At 37.0% G+C, this 25,739-nt stretch overlaps 1 protein-coding gene across 1 annotated transcript in view; it reads left to right on the plus strand.

Annotated features, from left to right (window-relative positions):
* Positions 1–25,739, plus strand: part of LOC145245846 (uncharacterized) — a 332,738-nt gene that overhangs the window by 232,422 nt on the left and 74,577 nt on the right. The window contains exon 11 of the mRNA XM_080107508.1: positions 8,536–8,686. Within this exon, the coding sequence (XP_079963634.1) occupies positions 8,536–8,686 (151 nt within the window). The remainder of the gene's footprint in view (positions 1–8,535; positions 8,687–25,739) is intronic.

Genomic DNA, 25,739 nt, shown 5'->3' on the forward strand with positions numbered 1-25,739 from the left:
AACATATGAGTTTATTTCGCTTGACTTTATAGATTTCTTTTTTCGTTTATAATTATTTTTCTACTTTATCGTTTGTCGTAATTTTTGGATATGTTACTATTTGAGATCTGATAATTACATAGGTACCATCTGCTTCAAATGGAATTCAATATTTTTCGTTATTATAATATAGAAGCGCAGATCTTGTTAATGTCATGCCATGAAATATAGCCATTTTTTTTCGGTGGACTGATCGATCGTGACTAATAGATTGGCCGCTCGTGCTTATGCTAACAGGACGAGGAAGTAGAAGCGCGAAAGCCGAGTTTGCGGTTACGAATTTGTGCTTGCGTGCGTTCACTGCACAGGCCATCGTGCAGTTTGTGCACTCGTTTCTTTGTATGGACCCGGTTCTTGATTGTGGTATGAGCCATAGTGTCAATCAAGCATGTGGTCTCGGACATCGCTATAATAAAAGGATTTTTTTCTCTAAACAAAAACATAACTCAAATTTTAAACAAGACTTATTTTAAGAGGTTTAAACTGACACTTGGTTCCTCTACTTTCAATCAGAACACTGGACTGACCAAATCATGTTTCGTCTTTATTATAAAACTTCTGGATGAATGAAATGAAGAAAAAAAGGTACCAATACAATATTTTAAATATATTTTCAAATATTGTACTGTTTTATTGTCTTCATTACATTCATTCGGAAGAAGTCTTACAATATATATATATATATATATATATATATATATATATGAAGATCATGATATTAAAATAATTAGATTACTCTGGCAGAGGTTAAAGACATTCAAAAATAAATGTTTAAATTTCAACGACATTTCTCACGGTTGACGGTGCCCGTGTGGATTTGGTCCTTGCTAATGGAGTCAGAGATGGCTTTGTTGCCGAGTTGGAATTTCCTGACCAGTGTTAATCGTGACACCCTGCACTGATGATTCCCAAAAAGATGAAACACTAGTGTCTGTAGGTATTTAATTATTATAGTAACTAATTATGTCAGCCCCTTTAAGAAAGTCTTTTCTTATCGTTGAGCATTTCACAGTTGAAATAAAGTCGGTCACTTTAGCTTGCATAGACAGATCATGATATTATAATCATTAGATTATTCTGACAGACGTTAAAGACATTTAAAAATAAATGTTTAAATTTCAACGATATTTCTCACGGTTGACGGTGGCCGCTAATGGAGTCAGAAATGGCTTCGTTGGCAGGTTTGAATCTTCCGACTGGTGGTAATTGTGACACCCTGCACTGATGATTCCCGAAAGGATGAAACACTAGTGCCTGTAGGCATTTAATAATTATATATATATATATATATATATATATATATATATATATAATTATACTAGATGATCTATCCAGCATTGTCCGGGAATCTTTACTTTCATCTATATCTTGCCCCACTCTTTTTAAACTGTCTTTTTTAAATTACATTTTCACCCCAAACAAGGCACATTGCAACTTTGGTGTAAGGGGCTACTATCAGGGACATAAGCTACTGGGATACTTGTAGGGAGTTGAGCAGCAAGATGTCGGTTCATGTTACACTTGAACTTCTGCATGTCAGTACAGTTGGGGAAGCAGGGAGCTGAAATGGAATTCCAAAGTCTAGCAGTTCTGGGGAAGAAACTACTGGAGTAGAAAGCTCTCTTACATCTAGGGATCTAGGGTGGGATTTAGCTGCTTGTCGGGTTTGTTGAGGGTATTTACGTCATGGGGGCATACATGCTTGCAGTTCGTCAGAACATTCACCATTAAAATACTTGTAGAACAGGCAGAGGGATGCAACATTTCGTCGGTGGGACAGAGACTGAAGCTTAGATGACAGTTCAGGACCTATCAAGTTGGAGGCTCTCTTTTGGACCTTGTTTAGGAGTGAGATGACAACAATACTCCATACATGGGCGAATGGTGGCCTTATAGAGGTACAAGATACTTTCGGGTGTTAGTAGCTTTCTAGCATGGTAGAGAGAGCCTACCCTCCTCGCAGCAGACCTGGCAATGCTCTCAATGTAATTGTTCCAACTCATGTTTCCTGTGAACGTTAGGCCGAGGAGTTTAAAAAAAGTACTTTCAGATAATGAATCTTTGGACATTGCTATTGGTGGTAGAGAAGGTTTCTTGTAATTATTGGAGGAAACAAATTTAGTTTTGGCAGCATTGAATGTGACGATCCATTTTTGTCCCCATTCCACTACAGATTGGAGGTCATCCTCTAGTGTTTCTGCCATTTCTTTAGATATGTGTTCATTTGTTTTCTTGTCGCGCCTGTTATAGATCGCGGTGTCATCAGCATATATACCCATCTCAGAGGCAATTTTGTCGAGGAGGTCAATTATGAATATTAGGAATAATAAAGGTCCAAGGATAGATCCCTGATGCACTCCCGCATTTGACGTCATATATGACTTAATCACATATGATGTCATCTGCTTTGATGTCAAACCAAGTTATATGTTCATCAACGTTTCGTCTTTGTTTCAGAACTTCCTTAGGATGATTCATTTGAAGAAAATAAAATACTTGTTGTGAAAAGAATCCCTTTGTTTTATTCGAACACAAAAAAAAATAGTTGGCATTCAAAATGTGTATAACATTGTGGATTGAGTGAAATTCTTTTAACGTCATATAACCGTTAAGATATTTTAAAAGATGTGATGCAATTTTTATGTTCTTTCTGGAATAAATATTGCCGTTATAATTCAAATGTGGATATATAATTGATATGAAATGAGTGTATCTTTGTTTTGTCATTTATTGGCTGGTTATATAAATTATATGTGATGTTTTTATGGTGTGAGTTATTTATTAACTGATTATATATAGTTGATATTTTTTATGCTGTGAGTTAACCTATGTTCAAATTTAAATTCTGTTATTTTAATAAGAGTTTACTTATTTAAAGGTGATAAATTGTAAAAACTTCTGCACTGTTTGAGTTTGCAATAAGCGCTGATTCAAGAAGTCTTTGTTGAGATTTATTTGAAATAAATTTAATGATTTTTGCTTGTTTTTTGAAATTAAAAGAATAATCAAACTGCAATGAATGAGAGAATAAAGCACTCAAGGAATATATATATATATATATATATATATATATATATATATATATATATATATATATATATAGCAATTTCATGAATGCATTGTTTTCTCATTGGTATGATAGGATTCAAACACTTGATCACAGGAATTGTAATTGAGTGAGTTAACCAACCAGCAAATCACGAAGGTCCTGTCTGAAATTATATGATAATTTATCGCTCATAAATTAAAATCGCTATTTTGTTTTTGTTGTTATCGATAAATGGTTGTGCTACAGCTGCCAGCTGCTGGTAATTTTTGCACTCTGAGCGTTTGAGATATATATATATATATATATATATATATATATGAGAGAGAGAGAGAGAGATGTTGTTTGTTTTGGTTTTAGCGATATGTTTTGAATGAATTCAATTATTTACGAAAGTGCATTTTTACCTAAATGCGAGTTGGGAATAATTTTCCCTTTAACCAATTTGGTACCCTCACATGGGTAGCGGTATATATATTATTTTGGATAATTACATTTTATATATATATATATATATATATATATACCCCCCCCCACACACACACACTATTATATAAAAAGAACTGTATGTCTCTATGGACTCCTAAACAACTAGGCCGTTTTTTTTGTTTTTTTTTAATTTCACACAAATGTACGTCATGTACCTGGCAGTGTTCTTAGATAGGTTTTGTATCAGAATAACTTCAGTAAGTATTGATAATCAAAATGATTCAATGAAAGAAGGAACATGCGATTTTAACTAAAATTAAGATCTTATACAACCTAACATCACAACTGCATTTGAGAAGTTTTATTACCACACAAGCAGAAAGGCCCGACACATAAAATCAACAGTAGGTTGTTTGATATGTTTCTGTTTAGAGCACAATTGAACCATAATACTTGACTTTTGAATTTTCAACTTTGATTCAAGCCATTATATTCTTTGATAAGACAGGGGCGCATTCGAAATGAATGTTTCTGTTTAGAACACAATTGAAACATAATACTTTACTTTTGAATTTGAAACGTTAATTCAAGCTATTATATAAAATAATTTTATAAAATGAACACTAGGTTCTCTACAGTGTAATGTAGACTACAATGCATCATGGACTCTAAGTCATTGTGAGGAGGCATATGACGTTTCCTCCCACTGCACCACATTGGTTTTCCAACCAAAGCAGACAATCAAACGATTTGATTGAAAAATGGGCAGTTTCACCAACTTCGATAACAATAGAGGAAGACCCCCCACTTTGTAGTGGAATGAGGACAAAAATGGATGGTCTCAATCGATGCTGCCAAGATTAAGCTTGCTTCCTTCAATAATTACAAGAAAGCTTCTCTACCACCAATAGTAATGGCCAAAAACACATTACCTGAAAGTACTTCTTTTAAACTCCTCTGCCTAATGTTCACAGGGAACATGAGTTGGAACAGATACATTGAGAGCATTGCCAAAGCTGCTGCGAAGAAGGTGGGCTCTCTCTACCATGCTAGAAAACTACTTACGCCTGAAAGTATCCTATACCTCTATAAGGCCACCATTCGCCCATGTACCGAGTACTGTTGTCACATTTTGGCCGGTGCATCTGTTACTAGTCTCTCACTTCTGGACAGGGTTCAAAAGAGAGTCGCCAACCTGATAGGTCCTGAACTGTCATCTAAGCTTCAGCCTCTGTTCCACCGACGAAATGTTGCATCCCTCTGCCTGTTATACAAGTATTTTAATGGTGAATGCTCTGACAAACTACAAGCACTTGTACCCCCTCGATGTCAATACCCCCGACAAACCCGACAAGCAGCTAAATCCCACCCTGCCCGTTTTAATGAGTTAATGAGGTCAAGCTTGACTGTGCGATAGTATTTCATTTACTGCGAGAACGCTTCCCAAGATGTTAAAGGAAAAAGACTAACACACATGCGGCGAGCGACAAATGTTGAATATTTATCTTCCCAAAGCCGAGCAAATTAAATAGACAGGCGAGCTTCGTTGTTAACTCTGAGATATTACGATTTACATGTGATATAAAAAGTTTTAAAAAGTTGTGAACCGACTAACCGCTTCTCTGAAAAAAGCCTTTTGTAGACATACAGAAAAAGCAAACACACATACAAACATACATACATTTTCGCTTTTATATATATATGGATTACAAATGCCTGAACCATACTGTCAATCATAACTTTATGAATGAAATAGATTTAAGTTGTAAATGAACAAGTTTGTCCTTACGAACAAACTATATTAAGCCATTTTCTTTCTACCTTGCAAGGAAATGGTTCCAACTACTGTGCCATGGCACATTTGTGTGCTGCGATATTATTACTAGTGTACCACGAATAGGTTATAAATGGAAGTTACAAGTCCTTTGATGTTGATGCTTACATATAAAAAAAGAAGAAATAAAATATATAATTAATCGTTTGTGATTAAAATAGGATTTAAAAAAAAAATCCAACGATATGATAAAACAGAGGTGGAAAGACCTAAAAACTCAACAACGTTTCGCCTGTTTAGTGCGGGCTTTTTCAAAAGTAAAAATGTAAAATGCTCACTGACGAGAAGGTTAATTAAGAGTATATAGTCTTATATGAGAGTTTATAGTATTATATTTTTTTTTTTTGTTTACATGGAGATCACCACTTATCAAGGCCCGGAAGCCACTCGGGGATAAGGGTTATTGTGTGTACAGTAATCAATGGGATAGTATCGTAGTAATAGTTAGTATTTGAGATTTGATAAAGTGTCTTACTTAAGGGGGGCGACTCATCAGGAATTTGTTCATATTGGACTTGAAGACATCCAAGTTGTAGTCAGGTGGGAAACAAGCAAACAGAAGACAATTCTATAGGCGTGCACTTCTCAGAAAGAAGCTTTGTTCATGGAATCTACGTTTTGATTTAGGCACAAATAAAGAGTTGGGGAAATTACTGACAGTGGTTTTAGATGCATTAAAAGTAACCAGCCACCTCTTTCCCCACTGTACCACGTGCTGTTAATTAATCTTCTCATCAGTGAGCATTTTACATTTTTATACTAAATGGGCGAAACGTTGAGTTTTTAGGTCTTTCCACCTCTGTTTTTATCATATCGTTTGTTCAGATTTTTTGATATTTTGATTTTCCATAAGGATCAATATTGGTAAGACTGTTAAATATTTATTTGAATATTCAATTTTTGTGATAGGTATGCAGTGAAAATTTAAAGAAGTCGGTAGTGTGCTGCCATGGGAACCACTAGCATAGACGGTGTATATCTATGCAACAACCTTTTTTTAATTACATTTTCACCCCAGACAAGGCACAGTACCACTTTGATCTCGGATCTATCAGAGACATAAGTTGCAGAGATATTATGTAGGGAGTTGAGCAGCAAGATGTTTGTTCACATTACACTTGAAGTTCTGCATGTCAGTACAGTTGGGGAAGCAGGAATCTGGAAGGGAATTCCAGAGTCTAGCAGTTCTGGGAAAAAAACTATTAGAGTAGAAGGCTTTATTATTAAATCTAGGGATGGGGTAGGACTTTGCTGCTTTGTTGTATAGCCGGGAGTTTCATATTAAGAGATAGGATGGGGAGAGAAGAGAGAAGTGACATTTATAACATTTTACAGTTCTGTGGTTTCCTTCTTAACAATTATATTAGAGAGGAGAGATTAGGGGATACACAGTTCTTAGAACATAGGAGAGGACGAATCATTACTTATGATGGAGAGGTACATTACTTAGGATGGGGTTTTTACACAAAGTTCATTATAAAGACGATTTCCCATTACCTTCAATTTGGTAGAATGATGGCATGAAGACGGCAATTAAAAAATATGATGATGTTCTTTTATTCCATTTGACCGGTCGAAATGATAATATACAGGAATTCAAAGTTGTTTCAACATGTTTAATGTTCTAACCCTTTGCTTCTAAAGGGGGACCCTCCTCATGTCAGCTCTATCTGGCTGACTGTCTCACTTCGATCTGGATTCGGCTGCCCCTGATCTTCATCCTTGTCTGTCTGTCTAATCTGACTAAAACTAGCAAACTATATTGAGAATTCATTTTCTGCTATGACGTCATATGTATGGCTCCACATGTGATCGACTCACGTGGCCCAAACATACGTGGTTCGCACATGTTCCCAAACCATTTCTGCAGGCAAAGAATTCTCAGTAACCTATTTTTCAATATATTTCTAAATTGCATTGTTTTTTAATTCAATTTCCATAAAAGAATGAACAATTAATTCTTTTTACAAACAAACATATGAAATTGAACAATATATATATATATGAAATGAGTGGCTGGTTACTTTTAATGCATCTAAAACCAAGCTTCTCTCTTTACATCATCAACATTCAGATCCACATCTGGCATCAATTGAAATGAATGGTTCTCGTCTTCAGGAGGCCTCAAGTTTTGACAAGCTTCTGGGCTTGACCGTTACTCCTGATCTTAAATGGAACATGTACATCAAATCTGTTGCCAAGGCCGCTGGAAAAATGGTGGGATTTTTCTATCGATCCAATAAATATCTCACTGCTGATGCTATTCTCTATCTATATACCAGCCAGGTACGTCCAAGGATGGAATACTGTTGCCACATCTGGGCAGGAGCTGCTAGAAAGGACTTGTCCTGCCATGATAGAGTTCAAAATAGACTACGTGGCCTGGTGGGAGATGTCCCTTTCTCTTCGCTGCAACCTCTATCTCACAGAAGAGATGTTGCGAGTTTGTCTCTGCTTTATCGTTATTTTCATGGAAAGTGTTCGACTGAGCTTCAATCTATGGTCCCCCCCTCGCCAAACTTTCACAAGAAACACTCGTCTAGCTGTAAACACTATCAATAATTCCCCCCACTCTTTATCTATGCCTAAACCTAAATGTAGATTCTATGAACAAAGCTTCTTTCTTAGAACTGCACGCCTGTGGAATTGTCTTCCGTTTTCTTGCTTTCCGGCTGAGTACAATATGGTTGTGTTCAAGTCTAACGTAAATAAGTTCTTGATGAGCCGTTCCATATAAGTTATCAAATTTACCAAATGTTCATTACTAATGATTACTATATTGTCCAATTTCTACTGTACACTCTTTAACCCTTATCCTTGAGTGGCCTCTTGGCCTCGATAATGTGGTGATGTATGTAAAAAAAAAAAATTTTATATGAAATTGAACAATGTGAAATCCTATCATTCCATTTTCCGAATCTATTTCTGAACCTTGCTTACAAGGTTCGAATCTCGGTTTATCCTAATCTCATTTTCCACTTATCTAAAGTTCTTCTTACTTACAAGAAAAGGAGGCCCTTTTCTTGTAACAGCTTGACGTGTTTGACAGGGGTATTTTCCTCTATAATTCACAATTCTTCTTCATCATACTAAATGAGGGCTTCAGTAAGCTCTCAGTTTGCGTATATGACTGTATTTTACAGACTGTAACGTTTTCTCTTTAGCTGTTTCTTTTTCACTATTTCAGAATCAGCTGTGCACAGGTGCGACAGGAAGTCAGTGAGGCGAAAGATACAGAAAAGGAACTGGCTTTGCGAGAGTTGGAACTGATTAAAAATGAAGAAATAAGGGAGATTCAAAAGAAGTTGCAAAAACAAGAAGAAATCACGGAAAGTGAGGTAAGCTTTATTTATTTATTTTTTTAAATCTTTGAGTTGAGTAATGTCTATTCAACAGAAGTTAAATAATGAGAAAGGAGAGAGATTGTTTGTTTGGTTGAATACAGTAGCATGTAGAGATCTGCTGATGGCCTGGTGATACCCGGTCTAACTTGCTGATTGTATACCCCAGACTCAATTATAAGCTGGTTTGATTTTTTTTTTTTACAGCATATCAAAACTTTTTTGGTTATTTAATGCTAAATCCAGTCATTTTAGAAAAAAAATAAAAATATTTTTCAAGTTCTTTATGTCTTCAAATATTTATTCAGATTTGGTTTAGTTGTTTTGATTTATGGCATATGAACACTTCTAGATTCATGTATTTTGGTAAAAATTCTTATGCTTAAAGTTCTTTATATGAAGTGCCTTTTAATAAGTTTCCAGACATTTTTTTATACAGGCATTTAAAATTGTCATACACTCTTGCAAATTCAGTATGTTATTCTAATATATCTTATGATATGACTGACAAATTTTTATGATTTCAGGTTCAAATGAACAGCTACAGTAGGAATTGAAATACCCCCTACTAAAGCCTGATTGTCACAGCTGGTAAATTTAAAGAATGAAACCTGGACGTGAGGACACTTTAGAAGAATGATATGCAATAAAATTCTGTTTAAAACTTGGAAAAATGTCACAGAAACGTGTGGAATGCTTCAGAACGCTTTTGGACTATTTTGCATGAATTGAGCATCCATTTTTGAGCGGCAAAAGATATTCAAGGAAGGCAGGAAGTCTGTGAGGGATGGTGAGAGGTGTGGGAGGAGTAAGGAAGTCAAAATAGGAGAATTTATTGGCTAAATAAAGAATTCCATGCATAATGACTGTCGCTTGTCTATAGAGACAATAAGTGCACAATTTGAAGTCAGTGTGGGAACTGTACACACAATTACTCGTGAGGAACTGAAGATGCAGAAGATTTGTGCAAGGTTTGTCCCAAGGGTGCTCAGAGAAGACCAGAAAGAAAAGACATCATAACAGCAGGAAATGGTTGAGATGATCAATTCAGATTCTGCAGTTCTTGATGCTTTGATGACCTACAATGAATGCTGGATTTACTGCTATGATCCAGAGACTAAGAGAGTGGAAGCATGCTGGCTCTCTCAGACCCAAGAAGGCCATACAGAGCAAATCCACCCAGAAGCTTATGAGGGTCTCTTGTTTTGACAACACATGAATAATCTACAAGCACTAGGTTTCCACTGAACAGACAGTCAACAAGGAATATTATGTTCAGGTTTTAAGAGAGTTCAGGAAGAGATCCCATCAAAAGAGGCCAATACTCTTCAAATCGTGTCAGTGGCATTTCCACCAGAACAATGCACCAGGCCACAACTTCATCCTTGTCACAGATTATTTGACCAAGATGAGCATTAAGACAGTTCCTCACCCTCCCTATAGTTCAGACCTTGTTCCCTGTGATTTTTGGTTATTCCCTAAGCTCAAGGAAAACTTTAGAGGCTGTCGTTATGAAACTATTGAGATGAAAGAGGCTGTGACCAGGGTCATTGATACACGCACCGCACACAAGAGGACTTTCATGGGCCTTCCAGAAGTTGTTGGAACAGTACAACAAGTGCATTACAGCTGGAGGAGATTACTTCAAAGGAGACTAATTTCATGTGTGTACTATCAAGAAAAATGTCCATATGAAAAAGTCTAGAAACTTATTGGAGGAATCTCATAACTTCAAATATTTATTCATGGTGTTTAGTTTGGTTGTTTTGTTTTATATTAATCAACCCTTTTTGTGCTATTTAATGCCGAATCCAGTCATTTTTTTATGGTTATTATTTAAATTTTTAATATCATCAAATATTTATTCATGGAGTTTTATTTGGTTGTTTTGCTTTACAGCATATCAACCCTTTTTGGATTATGTAATACTGAATTCAGTAAATTTGAGAAAAGGTTTTTTTCATTTTCTGGCATATCCACCATTTTGGAGTTAATGCAGAAACCGGTCATTTTGGTAAAATTTTATCTGCTTCTTTGATCTTTAAAAATGGTGTTTGTGTTGGTTGTTTTATAGAGGAAAATTATTATTATTTTTTTTTTACTTTGCAGAACATGATTGAGTTTTGAAAAGGGAAAAGTAAAAAAACAACAGCAATGTTTGGTGCATTTTAGATTATGAAGCCACTATCTTCAGACAGCCTGATCTGGTAGCACCCTATAAACTCTAGTACTGAGAAATATTATGCACAATATTTTTTGATCATGTGTTACGTCTCTGTTTTCCTTGAGCTTATGGAATAACCAAAAGTCACAGGGAACAAGGTCTGAACTATAAGGAAGGTGAGGAACAGTCTCGATGCTTGTCATTTTGGCAGACGACTGATGGAACCTTGAGGAGGGGGGAAGTGAATATTTCTCTGACATAAGGAAAACTTTAAATCCATTTTGCATCTTCCAAACATTCAGGTAGTTCCGAATCCAAAACTCTCCACAATTACGATTTGATAAAGATCTGATGGATGTGGAAAGCCTAATTGGATCTGTTAGAATCCTGAAGATGAATTGCTTGAACATCAATTTTTTTCTTCTTTATCCTAATGTTTGCACTTTGCATGTTTTGTTAAATGCTGGTTGTACTGAATAAGTTATTCAACAAAACTATGTGCACTTGACATAGATATGCACCTGATCCCCCCCCCCAAAAAAAAAAAAAATTCAGAAATAAAATAATTGTTGATTGAAGTCAAACTACCTGGGCAGGGGAAACAAAACAAACATAACAGATTGTCAGAAAAAAAATAATTGTTGATTGAAAGCAAACCATCTGGTCAGAAAAAAAACAAACATGATGGATTGTCAAAAATAAAATGATTGTTGATTGAAATCACTTGCAAAGCTTAGTGGCAGAAGGAAATACCCTGTCACAGAATAAATTTTATAGCTGGTATTTGCAGGTGTCACAGATTGTGATATATTATCAAGGGCATCACTTACCAGGTTTGGAAGCCGGTTTTGAACATTTTCAAAGCAGGGTAGGGTGCTACGAGCAGTTTTCACCCAGATATGACAACAGTACTCCATTTTAGGATGTATCTGGCTTTTATGCAGGTAGAGGAATGTGTTGGGAGTTAAACACCTTCTGGAGTGGTAAAATGATCCAACCATTTTTCTGGCAACTATTGGTAACAGATTTGATGTAAGTTTTCCATTTCAGGTCAGGAATAAAGGTCAGACCCAGAAGTTTGTCAAAGTAGGAGCCTCTTTGGTCTGGGCAAGGAGCCCAACCAGACAGTTAGATAGATAGGAGCTTCTTTTAGATGAGTCATTCTTATCAGTTGCGGCCGAGTGTTTATATTTCTTTTACATCTTCAGTTATCCAATCTTCAACAGCTATAAAACCGGAGCAAACAACCAATGGCAATTATAAATCTAATAAGTAAAGTAGAGTTTGTCTTGTTTCTTTGCGATTGTTATATAAAGTGTACTAGCCTGGGTGCCCGGCGTTGCCCGGGTATTTGGAGGTGTGTGTTGAGCAAAAAAAAGAAGTCGTAGTAAGCAGGGAGGCTTGAACCTGTGCTGCGAAGGCGGAAAAGAAAGTGAACGAAAATCTGACGTCTTAGCCGATGTCTCCATGACATGACCAGAAGTCCAAAATGTTGAAATTAACTGAAGTCAGTCCAATGGTGACGATGACTTGCTGAAATGTCGGCGGAAAAAATCTACCCCTCCTTGTACAAAGCAGACGAGTTTAGGATGTTTTTGGCCAATTGTTCGATATTTGTCATCAGAGATCAAACTTCAAAATGATACCAATCTTGTCAGGATCCGTTGCCTCTGTCAAAAGTTTTTGCGAGACATACAAACATACATACACTTTAACAGACAGGTGAGATTTATGTTATAGATGATTGCAAAGAAAACATAGAAATTTAGATTTAAACAATACGTATTAATTACACTATTCAATACCCCAAAAAGTACAGAACATCTGTGATCATTTTTATGTCTACAATGGCATGAAAAAGCCATTTCCAGACTTTTTTTTTTTTTTTTGTCAAATAAGATACAGTTTTTTGCAAAATTGTCATTTTTGAGAATTTTTGGAGAATCTTAGTGATATGAGTGATGAACATAATGAGAGATTCCATCAGGATATTTCAGTGATGCAGAAATGTTTTAAAGGAAAATGGAACATTGTCATTTTGCCAGACTACTGCTGGAATATAAAAAGGGAGGATGACACTCAGCATAAGAGAGTTATGAGGACCAATTTTATTTAAACTGACAATTCTGTGTTTTTCCTTCTATAAGCAATAATAATAAAATATGATTTATAGTACATGGAAACGGTGTCTAATCTAAATAAAGGTCAGATTTAATATCAGGATATTTTTTCTTACACCAAAACAGATCTTATGTGGCATGTACTTTTCTTAATCTGAAATTTGTTGCACATTCTTATGAATACAAGATGTAAGGATATGTAGTTATTGATCTGTAATGTAGGTTCGTCAGGATAGATACTCTCTATGCATTGGCGTGATTTTGTAAGCAATCTTAATGGAGTCAGATTTACACAATGTGACTTTCCGCTAGTGAATTCTGATGAAGGATACTGAGCATGACTGTTAAGTGATGAAGTCTCGGTATAACTGATGTTTGATACTGAGCGTGACTGTCAAGGGATGAAGTCTCGGTCTAACTGATGTTTGATACTGAGCGTGACTGTCAAGTGATGAAGTCTCGGTCTAACTGATGTTTGATACTGAGCATGACTGTTAAGTGATGAAGTCTCGGTCTAACTGATGTTTGATACTGAGCATGACTGTCAAGTGATGAAGTCTCGGTCTAACTGATGTTTGATACTGAGCATGACTGTTAAGTGATGAAGTCTCGGTATAACTGATGTTTGATACTGAGCGTGACTGTCAAGTGATGAAGTCTCGGTCTAACTGATGTTTGATACTGAGCATGACTGTCAAGTGATGAAGTTTCGGTCTAACTGATGTTTGATACTGAGCATGACTGTCAAGTGATGAAGTCTCGGTCTAACTGATGTTTGATACTGAGCGTGACTGTCAAGTGATGAAGTCTCGGTCTAACTGATGTTTGATACTGAGCATGACTGTCAAGTGATAAAGTCTCGGTCTAACTGATGTTTGATACTGAGCATGACTGTCAAGGGATGAAGTCTCGGTCTAACTGATGTTTGATACTGAGCATGACTGTCAAGTGATGAAGTCTCGGTCTAACTGATGTTTGATACTGAGCATGACTGTCAAGTGATGAAGTTTCTGTCTAACTGATGTTTGATACTGAGCGTGACTGTCAAGTGATGAAGTCTCGGTCTAACTGATGTTTGATACTGAGCATGACTGTCAAGTGATGAAGTTTCTGTCTAACTGATGTTTGATACTGAGCATGACTGTCAAGTGATGAAGTTTCGGTCTAACTGATGTTTGATACTGAGCATGACTGTCAAGTGATGAAGTTTCGGTCTAACTGATGTTTGATACTGAGCATGACTGTCAAGTGATGAAGACTCGGTCTAACTGATGCCTGATGTTGAGTCCAGCTAAAATCGTAACACCATTTATAGCTGTTTTCATACAAAACCAATATTGATTCTGATGCATCTATTACTAGTCTCTCTCTCTCTTTCTTAGAGAGAACCCAATAAAGAGTTTCCAATCTAATAGGTTTCACACTGTCAACCAAGCTCCAACTCCTGTCCCATCGTCACAATGTTGCATTCCTGTGCCTGTTTTACAAGTATTTTCATGAAATGTGCTCTGACAAACTTGTAGCACTTGTGCCCCATCGAAGTGAATACCCTTGACTAACCTAACAAGCGGCAAAATCTCACCTTTCACTGTAGAGATCCCTAAATGTTGAGAAGCTTTTTAATCTCATAGTTCCTTCCCTCGAATTGCTAGAATTTTGAATTCCTTTCTGTTCCTGCTTGACTAATATGCAGAAATTTAAATGTAATGTGAACAGACATCTTGCTGCTCAGCTCCCTACATAGTGCCTCTGTGGGCATTCTCTCAAACTACATCTAAGTGGCAATATGCCTTTTTTGGAGTGTAAAAAAGTTTTAAAAAAGAAAGGTCATTGCAGCATTATTTTAAGAAGAATAAAATCTAATGGATTTAATTTGTTTCAGAAAGTACTTTTTTTTTGGGGGGGGGTGGAGTTGATATTAAGAGTGAACACCTTGTCTAAATGTGTCTGAGGAAGTCTATTGTTATGCCCAGTTCAATCTAATCCATAGAAGTGAGTCTAACAGATACTATCATTCTGGTTCAGAGTAAATCTAGTAGTGATGGTAACTTATGGGTAACTCCACACTCCCCAAAGCTCCCAAATTGGAGCCCTCATTATTGGATGCAGTTTAAGACTTAACATTCACGTGCAATATAAACTGAAACGAATACATTGTGAAGGCTACTGCAATGAAAATGGGTTCTCTCTATTGTGCTAGAAGACTACTCACATCTGAAAATATCGTGTACCTCTACAAGGCCACCATTCATCCATGCATGAAGTATTGGATAAGGTTCAAAAAAGAGTCTCCAATCCAATAGTTCCTGCTTTGTCAACTAAACTCCAATGTTTGTTCCATCACTGCAATGTTGCATACCCGTGCCTGTTTTACGAGTATTTTAATGGAATGTACTCTGAGGAACTCCCTGCACTTGGACCCTCTTGATGTACATATCCCTGACAAACCCACTTTGTAACAAAATCTCACCCCTTCACTGTTGAGGCTCTAAATGCCATAAAGCATCCACTACGAAAAAAGTAATTTGAAACATCCAATTGTTATTTTGTTTTTCATATTGAAGTATACACTTCCTGTACGTGAATTGATAATTTATGACTCATAAAATGGTTTTGTGGTCACAAAGTTTTTCATCCTTACTCTCACCCGGAAAAAAAAAGCACCACATTACGGAAATAGGTTTGTCTGCATGTGCCATTGATGTAATTGAGTTTTCTATCCACTCAGTTTAAGAGCGAGGAAACTACTTCAACAATCAGACCGATCCCTACTGGGATACAATCATCTGTAATTGTATAGACATGTTTTTCCCTCCCTTGCAATCTCCTTAGAGGTAATATCCGAACATTGACCTACTAACCTATTTTAGTTCAGCTAATTCTAGATTAGGTTTAAATGAAAATGATGTTTCAGAACTTTTTAGATAACGATTTGTAATTAGTTTATTTTGATTATTCGGACTATTGTTCTCATCTTGGATGTTATTCTCACAACGTTTCGGCTGATGTAACCTCTGACATTCTCCAAATGCGTCTCATCAAACTTAAAGGAGTCTGTACAGTATTTATGAATAGAACCCTTGCTTGCTTTTGCTCCGTTAGCTACGATCGAGTACAATTTATTTATTTTTTTTTTAAAAGGGGGTCACCACTTATTAAGGCCTGAAAAGATACTCAAGGATAAAGGTTAATGAGTGTGTAGCGGTCAATGAGACAACAGCGTAGTGATCGTTGGTGGTGAAAATTGGGTGGAAATTGACTATTTAAGGGGGTGGCTTAAGAAGAATTTGTTTACATTGAACTTGAAGACGGTCTTGTTGTAGTTAGCCAGAAAAGCAGGCTAGCTGAACAGTTCCCCAGGTGGACAGTTCTAGGAAAAAAGCATTGTTTATGTGATTTTGTTTTAGATTCAGACACAGAGAATGGGGGAAATTGTTGATAGTGGTTGTAGTCAAACGAGTGCTTTTTGTAAAAGTTTGGCAAGTAATTCATAACTATATTCTTAGTATCACCTTTACTAGAGATTGAATCTTTAATCTTTAGAAGACTGTCACAAAATTGATTTACTTTTTTTGGTCCACCGACAAAAGGAGGGTGGACCTGTTAATTTACCCTTGTCTGTTCGTCCGTTCATCCGTCCGCACTTTTACGCCTTGAAATTTTTTGAAATTTTGAACAAACCTTAAACATAATATGAGTAAAAAAAAGTAGCAGAACAGATTTTCTGGGAAAACTCTGGTTGCCCTCTAGGGGTGCCTTTCGAGTTAAAATGGCTAAAATTTACACTTTTGTGCTTATTAAAAAAAAAAATCGATGCCTTGGAATTTTATAAAACTTTCTGAAAAGTTGTAACTAACTGATTTCTATATAATTTTGTTTGTCTATACTTCACGATAACTCTTGGGTGTGCCCCCCGGGGTTCTTTTAGGGCTAATAAAAACACTCCATTTTTGGGACTATTTTACCATATTTGTCCAAAATTTTCTGTGCATGTCTATTTAGCAGTTTTGCATGGTGCTGATGAACTCAAATTTAAATATGTTAAGGCCTTGAAGACTTTTGAGGCTAAATGAGAGGGGGGTGGCAAATGATGGACTTAGTCATTTTTTTTTTTTTTGCATGATGCAGAACTCAAATATGGCCTAAAACTGCACCGTTTGTTCATTTTCACCAGGATTTGACATCCCTTGGGGACTTTTGGGGCTAAATGGGAGGGGGGGTGGCAAATGCTGAACTTGGCTATTTTTTTTATGCCTCATTCACTGTGCACTCACGGGGGACCATGCATGCTCCACTTGTTTTTCTCTTTATTCACCTCTAATCAAGGCACATTGCCACTTGGACATAAGTAGCTACTATTTGGCACCACGTCTACAGAGGCACTATGTAGGGAGTTGTGCACCGAGATATCTGTTCGCATAACATTTCAATTTCTACATGTTAGTACAATGAAGGAAGCAGAAAACAGGAAGGCAATTCCAAAATCTAGCAGTTTGAGGGAAAAAACTATTAGAGTAGAAGTTTTTCCAAGCACCTAGGGATCTCTACAGTGAAGAGGTGAGATTTTGCTGCTTGTCAGGTTTGTCGGAGGTATTTACGTCGAGAGGTGGTTACAATTGCTGGGAGTGACTTCGCTAGAGCAACTTCCATAAAATTACTTATAAAAACGAACACAGTAGTTGCAACATTGCAACTTAGCAGTTATATATGTCCAGAGTCCGTACAGATTTGAAAGGTCCTTGAATTTTGACTTATGTCTTGAAAAGGCCTCATTTCGATTATTACCTTGAAAAATCTTTGAAAATATGAAACATGTCTTTAAAATCATTCTTTATATCCAGTAAAACAATTGTGTTGAAATATTAAAAATAAAATTGAAATAAATACAACTATTAAATTATTTTTACAAGTATCAATAAAAATTAATAATACTTTTAAAATATTTTTTAAATATTCAAAATAAAATCGATATACATTGTTGTGGATACAAGAGTTATGTCCTATTATCACAAAACTATTTGATGTATATATAATGAAATATAATTTGACGTATATATAATGAAATCGCATAGTTTTATGATGAAGGGACGTAACTCTTGCATCCCCGTTACCGAAATTCAACATCTAAAAGTAAAATGAACATAGTGTAGACCAATCTACATTTGGGGAAAACAACATTTGTGTTTGGTTGGTCAAATATAAATTGGTCAGAGAATGTAAATATGATTGTCGACAGGCATATTGTTGTGTATGTAAAAAAAAAGAAAGTCATTTGTTTTAAGCAAAATGGGTGAAAATACATTCACACAGGTTGAGATTAAACAAAATGAACGAAAGCTGTAAATCATTGACCAATTTTATTGCGCATTAGAGAACTTCAGGTAAATAACTGTGTGATTTTTAAAATTCAATGCCTCCGTTCAGTCTCGAATGACAAAGGATACCCCCTGTAGAGGCAGCAGCACATGTAATTGTGAGGCAAGGGTTGCGCAATCCCAACCACACCTCTCCTGAATCGACACTATATGAGTCCAGTGGTAAGGAAAAGTCCAGGACGACTGGAAACTATGCCGAGATAAGCAGAGAGCACATACAGCACCTGGAAGTCTCAAATGGTCATCCATTTACGAGGGGCGTGCAATAAGTAATGCCTCTGACCCACTCCCCATAGCAGTAGAGCAACGAGACTTGGCACAGTTATTAGTCCTTTTCTACATAGGAACCACCCAGAGTTATGCATTTCTCCCATCGTTTGATGCAGCTCTGGAGACTGTTTTTGTAGAACACCCCAGGTTGGTCCTCCAACCACGACATGACTTCAGAAATCAAGGCTGCATCATCTGGGAAACGCCTTCCTTTCGAAAACAACTTCATGGCTGGGAAGAGGTGAAAGTCAGAGGGTGCAAGGTATGGAGAGTAGGGAGGATGGGGAAGGATTTCATAACCACATGCCTGTGGTTCTAATCTGTCGACATGCGAATTGTGGACCGGATCATTGTCCTGCAGAAGGAGGGTACCTTTGCTGATCTTGCCCGCCTCTTGATTTTGATAGCTTCCCTTAATTTCCACAAAAGTGAGGCATAATAGGCTCCTGTAATTGTGGTACCCTTTGCCAGGAAATCTGTCATCACTACTCCGTCCTGGTCCCAGATGTCTGTGAGCATGACCTTGCCAATGGAGGGCTGCACCCTTGCCTTCTTTGGAAGTGGTGAGTCCAAGTGCTTCCACGGCATTGACTGGGCTTTGGTCTCTGAATCATAGTGATGGACCCAGGTTTCATCCTGTGTAATCAGTCTTTTGAAAAACTTTCACTCATCTTCTTGGCACATCTCCAAATTCATCCTCAAGCACTCAATGCGTTCTCGCTTCTGGAATGGTGTGAGCAACCTGGGAATCCATCTGGCAGACACCTTATGCATATGCAAATGGTCATGAATGATAGTTTCCACAGACCCTGAACTAATCTTGACATCTTGGGCTATTTGGCGAATAGTAATGCGCTGATCTTCCAAAATGGCAGCCTCAACTTGATGGACAGATGCCTCATCAATGGCAGAAGGGGGGGGGCGACCAGGTCTGGGAGTTGTTTCCACAGACTTCCGGCTATGTTTGAATTCACGATGCCAGCGAATTACAAGGTCATATATGGGACATTATCACCATAAGTTTCTTTCATTTCATCAAAAGTCTCCTGTGGTGTGCGTTTTTTTTTTTTTTGGTGGCGGTCGCCATTAGTGAATCCCGTCCGTCCAAGGAAAGTTTTTTTTTTTTTTGAGGAGGGGGTTCATTTTTATTTCTCACATTTTTTGGGGATTCAAATCTCCTTTATTTTTACTCTCATTTATAATTTATTTTGGGGGGAGGGATAGTAGTGGCTGCTATAAATAAAAATGCCCCCCTCTCCAAATTTCTTTTTCCTTGCCCGGACGGAACTTCCCCCCCCCAAAAAAAAAATCGTGTGACTATGTTGAAAGAATGGACGAAAGTTCTTGGGTTAGTAGATGTAAAACAATTGAGGTAGCTGGTCCAGTTTGCAGGGAAGAGCCAAGGAAAACATGAAAAGGTGATGAAAATAGACATAAAAAAAGAAGGATAAATGAAAACCTGGCCAGAGATAGATTGCTGTGGAAGTCAATTTTTTAAAGCCGTCCAATGTATGCCAACATATAAAATGATTGTTAAACTGGTGATGTGATAACTTAACAAATACTATTTGAAACTTAGGCTTGGCAGACAGGTCAAGCCTAGTGCCATCTCTTTAGTCATGTCTTTTAATAGTTTACTCAAATAACATAATACATTTATTTTTTATTTTTTAAATTTTATTAAAAGAAATATGTTGCAGAAATAAAATTTTTAGTAAAAAATAAGTTTGTTTTATTTTGTTCAATAAACTTCCGTATCTTAATTTTCAGCATAATAATAAAAAAAAAAACGCAAATATTTGGCAGCTAATCTCTTCAATTTAGGCCAGAGTTAACATCTTTAATATAGCCATATTCTGTATATAGCATTAATAAAGATAATGTTCAATTTCAAAAAAAAGTTAAATTGGTTGTTTCTCACCACCTTTCACATTCACCTTAATTTGACAACATTTATAGGTTTTCGAAATAAAGTCTTGCTATAAGCCAAACAACACGCGCACATGCATTGTTTGGCTAGCCATTGGAAAGCATTATGTTATTACATCGATAACAGAGGAGATTCTTATAGTGAATATCATGCTTTAAACTTTGTAAAAGAAAGCTAGTAAATGGGTTATTTAATGTTTGTTTAATGATTTTATCTCTCTTGTATTTTTCGATCTTACATGACTATAATGGACATGACGCCAGGCGAAATAATATCTCTTAGTGACGCCATATTTTAGTTTTAGTAACTGTTCGTTTATAAAATGAAGAACTGGACTTTGAAATATGATAATTTTTAGAGCTCAGCCAACCAGGATGGACAGAGGTTGGCTTTATTATTTATGAGTCAGAAACTGGAAAGATTATGTTAGGTCTATGTATGTATGAGCCAGTTACTGTCTGTGCAATCACAGAATCTGTGGAACGTGTAGAATTGGTCCCAGTGACAACTGGTAGCAGTGGTAGGACTAAATATTTAGAGAGAAAAATAGGGACTTCTTTCTTTAAAGATGTTGCAATTGTGATGGTGTTGCTGATAGGATGCAATGTAGTATTCACTATCACGACTAAATGTGTCGAAAATGGTGTTTGAAAGCTACATAAGATAGTGGCAATTAGCCGAGATGTATTGAATTTGTATGTGGCATCTATTGTTGCAAACCAATGATACTTTGGTCCAGAGGGGAATTTCTGCAGTCATTTTATATGGCGATATCTAATTCCAGATTAATATTTTCCAGAGGTGAAGGAACCAATGAATTTTTAACAAGGTTCATACAAGAGTGCTCAATACCAAAGTAGGGCAATATATACTTTTTATTTGTTTTACATAAGCATTTATATGTCGCTACACATTCATGAGCATATTTCGGTCAGCCAGTTACAAGTAACTAGAGACCTCTTCAGGTGATTCTGCTTATACAAAAGCAAAGTCCGTAATTATGATTACAGACTCTGCTTTTGTATAAGCAGTATCACCTGGAGAGGTCTCTAGCTACTTGTAACTGACTAACCAAAACATGTTCATGAATGTGTAGCAACATAAATAAATGCTTATGTAAAACAAATAAAAAGTATATATATATATAAGCTACTAACACATGTTTTGTTGTCATACGGCTCATCAGCGCATATATGATGTATACACACATACACACACACACAAGGAGAACGAACTGCTTGAAGCATTGCTGTTAAATATGTGTATGGGTGAAAACTGGAATGGTGGAAGCAGGGTCGTCAAAAAGATGAAAAATGAAGATAGGTATTTAAAAGCGATTTGCAGTGTTTTTAAGATGTTACCCCATCCCATATATTCTCATAATCTTTAGCAGTAAGATTTTTTGATATGTGAAAGATCTTTTCAAAAGTAAATAAATTTTCTGAAGATTCATAACCAAAAATGCTGTCTTCGTTAGTTTTTGTTCGTACTCTTTCACTATTCCGTTTTTCTGCATTGCTATCAGCCTTTATACATATATATATATATATATATATATATATATATATATATATATATATATACAGCCTTCATATATATATATATACACACACACACACATATATATATATACATACACACACACGCATATATATATACATACACACACACACATATATATATACATACACACACACACACACACACATATATATATATATATATATATATATATATATATGCACACACATTGATTGAGATTGTCGGACTGACTTCCTCATCTTGGTTGTTATTGTCACAATGTTTCGGCCGTTTTGCCCTCCGGCCTTCGTCAGGTGTTTTGTATCGGAGGGCAAAATGGCCGAAACGTTGTGACAATAACAACCAAGATGAGGAAGTCAGTCCGACAATCTCAATCAATGAAAACACCTCATCTCAAAAATACAGACAATTACAATACACACACACACACATATATATATATATACACATGCACATATATATATATATATATATATACTAGCAAAGATACCCGTGCTTCGCACGGAGCTTTGTTGCGCACTCGGGTACCAAAATCTGTGGGCACCTTTCCAGTAAGTTGATGTTGTAAGAGCAACGATTGCATAAGGTGATTAACATTTTAACTACCTCTTGTAGTGACTGAAATTCAATCAGGAACTTCACAAAACATTTTCATCAAAAAGGAAGGTTACTTGATGTTACATAGTAAATTTTTCATTGAAGTAATTTTCAACTCTTGCTTAAATTTTATCTTGCACATTCAATACTAAAAACTTACCACAATCAGATCATGTCAGTTTTTCCTCATATCCATTTCTCGAACTTTTCACTGAAGAGCCTCAGGGTAAACTACATTTCTGCTGCTTTGATTTGGAGCCAGAATGTAGAGTTTTTCTGAACTTCCTGTCCGGCTGATGGAGACGTAGAACATACCGTGACTGAAGCAGTCTGATGTCAAGTCTACGCCAATGGTGTTAAATGTCTGACCTTGACTTTTGTTTATGCTCATTGCAAAACACACCTTCACAGGAAATTGGAGTCTCCGGAATTTAAATGGAAGTTCTGAGTCCGATGGAACTAAGGGGATCCTTGGCAGTAGAACGGTTTCGCCTTTGTAGGGACCACAGGAAATGGTGGCCTCAAGTACATTGGTGTGCAATCTGGTGATAACACATCTGGTTCCGTTTGTTGTTTTTGGCGGTTCCAAGGATCGAAGAATCATGATTGGCGATCCAATTTTGAGATTTAAAATGTGTGGAGGCATTCCAGATATCTCCAAAGAGTTTAAAAACTCCACAGGGTAGTGAACAGCTTCATATTCATTAGTAGCCGAATCAACTGACTTGTATTGTTTTGTGTCTCCTGGAAATTCATCCATTATTGAATTGTTCAAATGATTCACATTGCTGTTTAATGGCGAAATAATAGCCCTCTCAGCAAGCCAATCCGGTGATTTTCCATTGTTTTGCAGGTCTGGGTACACTTTGTCTTTCAGTTGCTTCTGATTACCGACACATTTACCAAGCGCAGTTGGAATCTTAATTGTGTCAGGTGAAGAAGTGATAGGAAACTGACCATTACCGATTTGGAGAAACATTTTTGAGAAGTCTGCTGCAGCTGTGTTATCAGAGATATAGGCTCTCATATTAGTAGTCAGTCTCTTCACTATAACGTGCCTCCAGAGATAGGATTGTTTCAAACTTGCATTGACAATGTTAGCCCTTGTGCCATTTTTAACCACTGGGAGGATTTGACGGAAATCACCGCAAAATAAGGTTGGAATGCCACCCATGGGATTCTTGTTTCCTGTGATGTCTTGCAGTGTTCGGTCAATTGCTTCATAAGCACTCTTGTGCGTCATTGGGGCTTCGTCTACAATGATTGCAGAGGTGTCTCTAATTACATTTGCCAAGGCTGAGTTACCAGTAATTTTGCAAACTGGCTGATCCATTCGATGAGTATCCAAGGGTACTTTAAAAGTGCTGTGAAGAGTGCGGCCACCTTGTAGTAGAGTAGCAGCAATGCCACTGGATGCTGTTGCAAGCACAATCTTTCTCATGGATCTAATCTTTGAAGGATCAAATTGATTACAAAAGTCTTGCCCGTAGCACCTGGAGCATCAAGAAACATCATGTTTTTGTTCATTTCACCTTGTGCTTCCAACATTGCCATGAATGAATTGTAAACTTCTCTTTGAGAATCGGTCAGTTTTTCTTGCATATTTTCTGCTTGTAGGGAAAGTTCTTCAAGATTATAAGTAACTTCACGTTGATACTCTCTCGCGAGTCTTTCATCTCTCCCTTGCGTTGGTGCAGGTAATCCATAGCTTGCCAATGGTTGACCGCACATAAGGAGAACTTTTTCTTCAATTAGATAAAGAGTTTTATTGTAGATGTCCTCATTAAAATCTGCTTCTGGATTGTTAACTTCTTGCCTGTATCTGTGAAGAATGTCTTCAGATATTACATCACGAAAAGCCATCCAGATCTCAAGAGGATTTCTTGGCTCACAGGCTGTTAAAATTATCACAAATAGGCTTTGCAAATTTGAAGGTGATTGAGTGGCACTTGCCTCTCCTACTGCTTGATTTTTTATTTTTTTTTATTTTTTTTTATTCAATTTTCACCCCAAACAAGGCACAGTGCCACTTTGAAGCAGGGGGCTACTATTAGGGAATTAATTAGCGGGGTCATTATGAAGGGAGAAGAGTAGAAAGATGTTTGTTAACATTACACTTGAACTTCTGCATATCATTGCAGTTGGGAAAGCAGAATCCCGGAAGGGAGTTCCAAAGACCCGCAGTTCTGATGGTCATTTTCTAGAAGGCCTCGAGCAAGGCACGCTGCTCTGTATGTTTCAAACACCTGACCATTGTATGCTCGCAAATTTTGAAATGAAGTTGGACCAGCAACCTCATTGAGCAACAGGCGTAAGAAATAACACTCCCCTGCTTTTGGACTAATCGTGTAGATTCTCCCAATGCATGGTGCCTTCCATACATCATCATTTTCAGTACCTTCAACTTGTACCCCACGCATTCTTCTCATCCATTTCTTTGTCGATTTGTTCCAAGTGTAAAACTCAGGGACTTCTACGTATTTGAGACCCCTTGCAAAGTCATCCTCATGGCAGAGTTGAAAAAATGCTGTCAAAGTTGTGGCAGGCGGTGGACCTTGGGCTTGTTCCAGAGCAGTATCAGCTGAGAACATGACACGCTGCCCATTTTCAAGATGAACAGAAAGTTGTACAATTGGGGGGAAATGTTCATGGATGGGATGTTCCAATATCCTCCAGGCCGCCTCTGAACTGCCGACATACCTTGCATTCTGGAACTGCTGGATCTCATCCACAATGTGACTTTGTACTTGGCCTTGTTGGTTAGCTGCTCCATCAGTTCTTTGTAGTTCAAACACTGCTTGATCACATCCTTTATTCACGTATTTGAGGACATATTTGATGCTTTGGATCGAGCTGCAAATTTCTACGTTAATGTGAGCGTTGAACTGCTGAAGGAGGACCTTGTTGTACGGAACAATCCACTGGTTTGTTATTTCTTGATTAACATACCGACCATTTCTCTTCATCCTTATTGTACCAGTCTGGCCTCCATCTTCTGGTTTTCTTCGCCTGTACTTGGGGTAAGAGTCTTGGCCTTGCTCGGTACACTGAA

The sequence above is a fragment of the Euprymna scolopes genome, chromosome 23, assembly GCF_053919585.1.
Source record: "Euprymna scolopes isolate OS-2025 chromosome 23, ASM5391958v1, whole genome shotgun sequence".
NCBI lineage: Eukaryota > Metazoa > Mollusca > Cephalopoda > Sepiida > Sepiolidae > Euprymna > Euprymna scolopes.